Raw genomic sequence first — 10,399 nt, forward strand, 5'->3', positions numbered from 1 at the left:
ATCATTTGTTGTATGTTGGGTCAAACAGGAGGGACTGTTAGGAGACAGTTTTGTGGAACAGCACAATGTTTAATCCGGAGGCATGCAATGTGTATTAGAATACAAACACTGGAGACAAGCAATGTGTATTAGAATACAAAGCAATGCCGCTACATCTGACCGGAGCCAAACGGCGACTCTTGACGATAACAGTCTGCGGAAGACAGGGTTCCTCATGACCATATATGGACCTCACTTCCGTCTGAAGTTTGAGTTTGAACCCTACGAAGCCAATTAGGTTACAAGGCTCAGGAAAGACCCAATTAGAGAGGGTGCTATGCACAGCTCCACAAAACCAATCAGAAACAGCACCCCCACTAGTCATTATAACTCACATGTAAATGTACCTGTATAAAAAAGAACGAAATGCTATACTTGTTGAACTTCTGCTCCATGCTGATGTTCCCATGGCCGGCTGTGCAAATTAACCTTCCTGTCTTTTGCTACGAACATCGGATCTGCCTCTTAGTCGGAATAAAACTTATTTCGCTCCTCCGGGAGTTGACTAACAGTACCATCTGGGCATTTGAGTACACAAAGGTCAGGTCTGGATTATATTCTCTTTGCCATCTCTGTGATCTGAAAGTTACATGGTCTCTTGCACTATAGAGGAGGTGGTAATTGTTGTCATTTGCCCATTTGCTGACTTCCTCTACTGCACGATCATTACTATCATACACCCAATCGTTGTGGTGACAGTTGAAATCTCCTATGATGACCGCTAGATGTTGGTATTGTGGTAGTGCAGACACTGGCCAGTTTCTATCTGGTGCTTTGTACAGGTTGACTATTGAGATGTTTCTCTTCTTCATGACCAATGTATGCATGTCCTCTGCACCAATCCTAGTACTCTCCTCCATCATTTTAGAGGGGTTTCTCGCATATGTCATTGTACCACATCTTTCGTGATTGACTCTAGATATGATTGTATAGCCAGAGATTTTATATTTTGAGGGAGGTGAATTTTCTCCCACAGGGGTCTCCTCTTGGGTTACTTTGTCCACGTCATGTTTTGTTAGTAGCTGACTCAGGTACAGACGTGGACAAATTTGTTGGTACCCTTACAGCTCATTGAAACAATGCTTCATTCCTCCTGAAAAGTGATTAAATTAAAAGCAATTATGTATACCTGCATGCCTTTGGTATGTCATAGAGTAAAGCAAAGAAAGTGTGAAAAGAGACAAATTATTGCTTATTCTACAAAGATATTCTAAAATGGCCTGGACAGATTTGTTGGTACCCCTAGAAAAGATTATAAATAATTGGATTATAGTGATACTTCAAACTAACTATTTTCTTTAATTAGTATCACACATGTCTTCAATCTTGTAATTAGTCATTCAGCCTATTTAAATGGAGAGAAGTAGTCACTCTGCTGTTTGGTATCATCGTGTGCACCACACTGAACATGGACCAGAGAAAGCAAAGGAGAGAGTTGTCTGAGGAGATCAGAAAGAAAATAATAGACAAGCATGTTAAAGGTAAAGGCTATAAGGCCATCTCCAAGCAGCTTGATGTTCCTGTGACTACAGCTGCAAATATTATTAAGAAGTTTAAGGTCCATGGGATTGTAGCCAACCTCCTTGGACGCGGTTGCAAGAGGAAAATCGACCCCAGATTGAACAGAAGGATAGTGCAAATGGTAGACAAAGATCCAAGGAAAACTTCCAAAGAGATGCAAGCTGAACTCCAAGGTCAAGGTACATCAGTGTCTGATCGCACCATCCGTCGTTTTTTGAGCAACAGTGGGCTCAATGGAAGAAGACCCAGGAGGACTCCACTGTTGAAAGAAAAACATAAAGCCAGACTGGAGTTTGCTAAAATGCATATTGACAAGCCACAATGCTTCTGGGAGAATGACAGATGAGACAAAACTGGGGCTTTTTGGTAAGTCACAGCAGCTCTATGTTCACAGACGAAAAAATGAAACTTTCAAAGAAAAGAACACCATACCTATTGTGAAACATGGAGGAGGCTTGGTTATGTTTTTGGGTTGCTTTACTGAGTCTGGTACGGGGTGCCTTGAGTCTGTGCAGGGCACAATTAAATCTCAAGACTATCAAGGCATTCTGGAGCAAAACGTACTGCCCTGTGTCAGAAAGCTCTCTCAGTCGCAGGTCATGGGTCCTCCAACAGGATAATGACCCAAAACACACAGCTAAAAGCGCACAAGAATGGCTAAGAACAAAACATTGGACTATTCTGAAGTGGCCTTCTTTGAGCCCTGATCTGAATCCTATTGAACATCTATGGAAAGAGCTGAAACATGCAGCCTGGAGAAGGCACCCTTCAAACCTGAGACAGCTGGAGCAGTTTGCTAAGGAAGAGTGGGCCAAAATACCTGTTGACAGGTGCAGAAGTCTCATTGAGAGCTACAGAAATTGCTTGTTTGCAGTGATTGCCTCTGAAGGTTGTGCAACAAAATATTAGGTTAAGGGTCCCATCATTTTTGTCTGTGCCATTTTCATTTGTTTTATTTAAAATATTCTGTTTGAATAAAAAATCAAAAGCAAAGTCTGATTTTTATTAAATATGGAATAAACAATGCTTTATGACAATTACTTTTGTCAGTTTCAAATTATTTCAGAGAAAATTGTGGGTTCTTCTTTTTTTGTGGAAGGGTACCAACAAATTTGTCCCACGTCTGTATTTGCATTTTGGCATAGATAAGCCCTCTACTTTTAAGGATAAAATCTTTATTTCTTCTCCAAACTTGATTTCATCTGAGCCTTGCTTATTTTTTGAGTCTGCCAGGCTTCCATCAGCAGAAATGTGGTCCTAGGCGACAACCAAGCCAGCATGGTTAACTTTTTGGCAAAGTCTCATGTGTTGGAGGTGTGTGCCTGCCTGGGAGGGAGCAGCCGCTCCATTCAGGCACCATGTTGGACCACTCTTTATCGGAGTCCTCTTCTTTGGCCAGGTCAGTGTGGTTGGATCTGTCTGCCCACAAAAGTTATTAGGGTACTCAGGTCACCAGAGGAAAGGTGCAAGTAAACACTACAGGGTATCACAAAAGATTATTTTATTAATGTTGCGCTCACACATACACATTTACCACAGTAATGCTTCAATACCACAACTGCTATTCCCAAATATTACAAAATGACACTGAAATGAGCAAGATAGAAATAACAGATTGACAAAAAACAATGAAAATTTTTTTGTGAAATGAAGTGTTTTGAACATGGTTTTGTTTTAAAAAAAACAAAAAATAATATTTTCTGGCATGCATGTTCTTAGATGGAAGGTGGATACTGAAGCAATTATTATATTAATAATAACAATAATAACACTAATTATTATTAATAATAATTATTATTATAATCATCACCAGCAATTGCCCACTCAAAGACATCCACAGGTTTACCGTCAGTCTTAGTTGCTGATGACCACTGTGGTACAGTGGCCTCAGGGGACCAAAATTCCTAAAGACGGTGACTATACTGGCTATGCATGTGTAACAATCCAGCCACACACATTTTATACATAAGGGCAAGATGTTCAGCTCCCTGTGCTAAACGTCTCATTAAAACTCCTTCAGCTGGTGCAAAATGCAGCTGCTCGAATCTTAACTAAAACTAAACGCTTTGAGCACATCACCCCAGTTCTGGCCTCTCTCCATTGGCTACCTATTAAATACCGGATCATTTTTAAAATACTCTTACTCACATTTAAGGCTTTAAATGGGCTTGCCCCCCCCTATCTTAAGGACCTTCTTCATCCATATCTTCCGCAGAGAGCCCTTCGCTCTCAAAATGCCGGGCTTCTCACCATTCCAAGAGTGGGCAAAACTACTGTAGGCGGTAGAGCCTTTTCCTATCAAGCCCCTCTCCTGTGGAACAGTTTACCCTCTGCCGGTCCCTTGCCTCCCGTCCCCTAGGTGTGCTGCCATAATGTTAGCCTGCCGGGGTCTTTCCTTGTTGCACACCTTTTTCTCTGCCCCTCCTCTCCTGCCTCTCTGTTCTACATCCCTGCCATTCTTATCATCCACTGACCACTGTTTTCTGTTTGCTTCCTATTCCCTGCTCCGGGCTCCTGTCTGGAGCTGTAGCCCAAGCGTCTCATCTCGTTTTCCAGTCCTGCTACCTCGCTGCCCTGCCCATCAAAGCCAACTGCATTCCAAGACCCGGACATCCTAGGAGACATTCTTATAATCACTCTGCTGTTAACCACTATTGTCTGTCAATAACAAATGTACATTGCATAATTTTGTGTCTAACTCTATCTGCCCAGTGCCCGCCAGAAGCAGATGGGCCCCCCCTCTGAGCCTGGTTCTGCTCAAGGTTTCTTCCTGATAGGGAGTTTTTCCTTGCCACTGTTGCCTTAGGCTTGCTCTCAGGGGGTCTCAGGCCTGGGAACAATGTAAAGCTGCTTTGTGACAACTTGTGTTGTAAAAAGCGCTATACAAATAAAAATGAATTGAATTGAATTGCTACATGTACACACTGCACTTGCCGCCATTGCTGAACCTACAGATGTTCTTGATTTACTGTCCCATTATAAAAACTTTCCTGAAGAGGCCTGGTCTAAACCAGAGCATCCATAGCTTGCACAGTAATACTGATGACATCTGAACCTTCTGTAACCAACCAGAGCCTCCTAGAACGAGGATAGAGGAAATGCATGAGCTGAACATCTCATCATGACATATCTGTGATAATACCACCCCCCCCCCCCCCCCCACAAAACACAGCAAGCTCTTCTCATCACCAAGACTGTACTGGCTCACGCAGAAGCTCCATGTCATGTGCCTGTACGCCCAGCTGATCAGCCAATCAGACTGCTCTGCAGCATTCAGCATAATGACTGCCCCTCTGTGCATCTATCCTGATTGGACACAGCTCTGCTCAACAACTAAAAACTCAGGTGAATCGAACTGAATTAATCAAGTCAAAGCCACTCATATGTCCTTGATGGCATTAAACTCAACATAGCAGGATACACGCAATCTTGACTATTGGCTATTCATAAAGTGCATTTATATGTTCAGAGAAACATCAGCTCAAACTCATACAGAACTTTGATTGTTATACCAATGAAACCATGAGGGAAGAGACTCCATTACAGTCACACAGAGAGACTAAATGCAGTCACCTCGATCCCCTTTGTGGGGAACACCTATGACTGCACAGACAGGGGAAGACGTGCACTAGAGGATAAATGTCAGTACTGTCGACCAGAAAAAATTATTGCCACTCAAAAATTACTAGTTGAAATTAAAGAAAAAAAAACAGGAGAATGAGCAAAAAAGATTCCACTCATCCAGGCAGCAAATACAGACCACTGGAGAAGGCTGTTGTGGTCTGCAGTGTCAAACAGCTCCACAGTCCCCAACACTCTGCCCTGGTCTGAACTTTGCAAACTCTTCATCACAACTCAACCAGCTGCTCCTGCTCCTCCCTTCATCCAATCAGAGACAGGCTAAGGAGCGGGCCACACCGTAAATACGACAGTGGGTTGGACAACTCAGCAAAGACACCATGACACAGTTAAAAGTACAAAGGAGATCATAGAGAGAAAAGCACATAGAACCATATCACTGACGTTTAAAACCCCTTAAGAGTACGGGGAGAATAGACAGGGTACTCCAGGTTGCATGAGGGGGGCAATGCACAGCTCCAGGTCATGGGAGGTGAGGCTGGAGAGAGGAGGGGCTTTCAGAAGTTGCTGAGGATGCTGATGTCAGCGAACTCCTTGTGATATCGGTGTGAGGTGAGGCCCAGCAGGGAGGCCCATTTCAGTGTCATGAAGCTCCACACACTGGACAGGTAGAAGCTGTCGGGGTCAGTCAGAGCTGTGAACACAAGCACAACACAACCATGACATAACCACAACTTCACTGTGACAATCTCCTTCAAAACAGAAACCATTACCAACCATTCTGAAAGAACCTGAGTACCCTTACCAAATCCAAATGAAACCCAGACAACCTTTTAACATTTTGAATCCATTTCCAATCAAACTTATTCCAATCCTCTCCAAGCAACACCTGCAGCATTCTCACACAAAGGTCTGTAGTGGACTTCCTTTTTCAGTGTGTATGTACTGCAATGTACTGCAATCCCAGCAGCACAGCAGAGGTACCCTGTGACCTCTGATCCCACACCATGAACCCCCCCCCCACCCACCCCCCACCACCACCACCGCCGCCACCGCCACCCCCCACCACCACCGCCGCCACCGCCAGCGTGATTCTGGTAGGAAATACAGCACAGCTACAGTGGATGTCATAAAAGAACTGTCATGGTTAAATTTTGGGAGGGAAACATGTCTGTGCACTTCCACTGTTACTACAGACCTGCGCTGAGAGTGGGAATGAGACAAAGGGGAGAGAATAAGGTGGTGAGAGAAAAAAAGAAGAGCAGGAGAGACAGAAAGTGAGGGAGAGACAGGAGAGAGAAGGAATGAGAAAACAAGGGAGAGAGAGAACTCAACTCAGCTTTATTAGAACAAGTCAGAAACAAATACATATATTATACAGCAGATCTATTATTACGTTAAAACCAGCCATCATCCAAGGGACACACCGATCAATTAAAATACAGTAGTGCAATATTAGCTTCTATCCACATAGAGGTGGTTAAAAATTCAACCCTTCATTGGCCTCTTACTTCACAAGACATTCCCCACCTTCCATACAACGATAACATCAGCCACATTATAAGTAAGCTCACAGCAGACAAGTGACCTACAAGGACACAGACAACATGGAGGGTGTACACTGTGGGAGAAAGGGATTAAGAGAGAGAGAGACAAAGGGGAGAGAAGAAAGGGAGTGAAAGTGAGAGGGAAAGAGAGAGGGATTGAGATGGGGAGGAAGGGGGAGAGAGAGAAGAGAGAGGGAATCAGAGAGAGAGGACTGAGAGAGAGGAAGGGGGAGAGAAGAGAGAAGGAATGAAAGAGGGAGGGAGGGAGACTCACACTGCTTGTATGTGACAGCGAGGGATAGGAAGATGAAGAAGGCCACCATGGCCAGCATGGAGAAGAGGATGCTGATGAACAGGAAGAACTTCAAACCCTTCAGCCAGGTACGCCAGTAATCTTGCATATACATGATGTGGGTGATGAGAGCCCAGAGAGCCAGCACACCTGTGGTAACACAGATAGATAGATAGGCAGACACACACACACACACACAGTGTTAATTCAGTGAACACATTCCCACAATAAGTTCCACTAGAGGATAACTGGGTACCTCTGTACCTTTTCTACTTCTGCTCAGAAATAGTCTCATAGCTGAGTATTACTATGTGCATGTAGAAACCAGTGAAGCAAACTCAGTGCTTTCAGCTCACAGCATGCCACTTTTTAGGAGCTGGTGATGCAAATCAACAGGGGATTTGGTATTCACAATGCAGCTCACAGACACCTCCAAGCTCTTTGCACACTGCTCACAGATATTTCCAAACTCTGTGTACAGTGACTCAGCACTGCTATGCTGGGACTCCTGCTCTCAAATAGTGACTAAGCAGCTGGTTGTTTCATAATGGTTCCTAAGGTCATCTTCCTCTTCTGGTTCCCACACACCCCACACTTCTCCTTTCTCCAAAGACATGTTTCTTGTTCCCTGCATTGCATCTGCTCCCTGTCATGTGCAGCAAAATCCCTGAGTCATTACTTTAAAGCAGAATCACAGGCAGGATGGCATGCTGCTATTTGCCTTATGCTGTATTTTGTGTGTGGTATGATTCTGCCTTTCAAAAAACACTTTCCAAATTTTCATGGGAATACAATTCAGAATGCTTACAATACACCGTAAGTGATTAAACAACAACAATTACAATTTCTTAGCCTCTTGCCTGGTTTTCATATTACATTTACATTTTACATTTATTCGTTTGGCAGACACTTTTATCCAAAGCAACTTACAGGTGAAGCACAATACAACACAAGCGAAAAACCATACAGAGTCAACAATATTAGAAGTACTGCATGAGAAAGTTCCAAAGGTTGGCCAGGCGAGGTACAGTAGCAGGTAGCAGGTAAAGCTAGTGAGAGCGTTAAACCACTTACATGCCCCATAAGATTATATTGGTCATTTTTGAAGTAATGAAGGGAAGGTTTTTCAAGACCACAGCACTGTACTGTCAAATACAGAACCATGACTGGCTAATAGAAACCTGTAGAAAAGTAGACCCTCCTTGAAGGAGATGTATGATACAATTTCATCTCTTTGTGTGAGCATTTCATCACCAATTCTCCATTTTCAATGATTGTAGTAGGCTACCATCATTGAAAAGAAGACATCTCTTCAGACTCTACCTGGACTGATCTATCACACAATCGCCCCCCCTCCCCCCACCACCACCACTCACTTCCCAACTCCTGTCTGGTGTCATTTTTCAGCTCCCCATCAGGATCAGTGCTGTTATAAATTGCTGTGTGTTTTTTGTGTTTTTTTTTTCTTGTTACCACCTTTAATCTGGCACTAATTGAAGTTGAAGTTGGATCTTGTTAGTTGCCCTATACCCTGTAGCTGTATAAATTAGCTAGTACTGTGTCCTCAAACAGACTTTGCTCTCAGCTGAGAACTACTGTCTCATTGTGGAACTGTACACATCCTGTCCCCGTACTGTCGCTATACTTACTGTATACACTTTTGTACATGGCTTTGGATAAAAGCGTCTGCTAAATAAATGTAAATGTAAATGCAAATGTAGTTATAGTTACTTATTAGCTTCAAATTGATACCAAAATCTCTTACAGTCTAATGATAGTTGACAGTTAAAAACTTGTGGTTCAAATGGTTCACCTCTGAACACTCATCTCCTGGTTGGGTTACATTACATTACATTATTTAGCAGACATCATTTAGCAGAGTTGTTATTATTGAGCCTCTCACAACTGCAGATATTTCTGTTAAAATCAGAAGTGTTTAGGTAAAATGCCAATGGGTTTTAGATGAAGGTTGCCCTTAGATTGCTGGACTGCAAAGACATGACTGCATAAAAAAATGCAATGTTTGTTTGCATGGCCCCAGCACAACCTTTTAACTGAGGTGCAACCCTCTTGAAAAAGGAATTGAAACATGAAAATGGTCAAAGATCAAAGGTCAGGTACTATGCGGCCAATGTAAAGCTAGGCAGAAAACTTTAAATTTTCTTTAAATGTTTCTCTCATTTCTTTTCTTTAACTGCTATTACATTGTGAGAGGAAAACCGACGCTTTCTTTTGGAACTAGAGTGCAAAAAACCTTTTTTTTGCCTAGAGTGGAAACCTTTTTTTTTTGGGGGGGGGGGGGGGGGGGTGTACATTGTAAGTCAATATATTTTAGAAAAAAAATTAAACATCTTAATGAATCACAGCAATTGTGGGATGGATGACATTTGAAGCTATAGAACCTTTGGTTTTAATAAGAAGCGTGGAGGTCGATGCATTCAAAAATGCAAAGTAGGGTCACCTCCGTCAATATCCACGACTTTGCCAAAGGCTGCTACCTAAATTCCAGCTGTCTATGTGGCTAGATGGAAGAAACCCTCCACTTTAACGTGAGAACAGCACACTATTAATTGCAATTTAAGTAGGTGCATAACTTAGATTGCAACAAATTTTCTGCCACATGTCGCGTTGTGAATATAGTTTAATGTTCGTTTATGTAGTGTCCCACATACGTCTAACGTTAGATCGCTGTGCTAAACAGCTCCTCGGTGGCTGTGGTCGTAGCAGTATTCATTTTTATTGTTGTCAGTTAACATGTCGCCTATAGTAATGTTAAGAACTATCTGCCAGCTAGCATTTAATTATGACAGCTAAGAAAAAGCATGCAGTCAACATGTCTAACTAGTTAGACAACAATGCAAGTTCAAGCAGACATAAACAAGGTAAAACTACCATTTATAAAATAAATTAAACTTTATACAGTACCCGACAACCCCCCCATAGCCGCCGTCCAGGGTTGTTTATACGCGATGTTCCATACAAGAAAAGCCGACAGTCCAATGAGCATGCCGACAGTCGCGTATCCTATACTGATATACGTCTTATTGATCCCCATTATGCATAGAAATAATGTTAATAGCAATAATGTCCAATGCTCCACACACACTACAAGCAGATGTGACAAGCAACAGATAGCGAATTATAAAACTGGTTAAGAAACAAGCGAATGTAGCTTGGAAGGGTAACAAACTATCTAGCCCTCCTGGTCAAGCAGACCCTCCAGATTAGCAGCTTTCTGACGAGTAGTGGAAAAGCTAGGTATAAAGATCTCAATAAGAAGCGGCCAGGCAGAAGGTGGCGGAACTATTTGCCAGCTACAATTTGTTTATATTTTAGTGTGCAAGGGAAGTCCCAGAGACCTCCAATATCGGAGATGGGCAAGAGCATTGCCTTACTGCGCCGCTCTACATTGAGAGACTAA

The 10,399-nt window shown here is 42.7% G+C and overlaps 1 protein-coding gene across 1 annotated transcript; it reads right to left on the bottom strand.

Moving 5' to 3' along the window:
- Window positions 1-5,616: 5,616 nt before the first annotated feature.
- LOC118779939 (heme transporter hrg1-B-like) lies at window positions 5,617-10,193 on the bottom strand. The gene is made up of 3 exons (XM_036532275.1): window positions 9,904-10,193; window positions 6,961-7,128; window positions 5,617-5,833 (listed from the first exon to the last, which is right to left on the bottom strand). The coding sequence occupies exons 1-3, from the start codon at window positions 10,031-10,033 to the stop codon at window positions 5,697-5,699; spliced, it is 435 nt and encodes a 144-aa protein (XP_036388168.1). The 5' UTR covers window positions 10,034-10,193; the 3' UTR covers window positions 5,617-5,696.
- Between the last annotated feature and the right edge of the window lie 206 nt (window positions 10,194-10,399).

Source organism: Megalops cyprinoides, chromosome 6 (genome assembly GCF_013368585.1).
Source record: "Megalops cyprinoides isolate fMegCyp1 chromosome 6, fMegCyp1.pri, whole genome shotgun sequence".
Lineage (NCBI taxonomy): Eukaryota > Metazoa > Chordata > Actinopteri > Elopiformes > Megalopidae > Megalops > Megalops cyprinoides.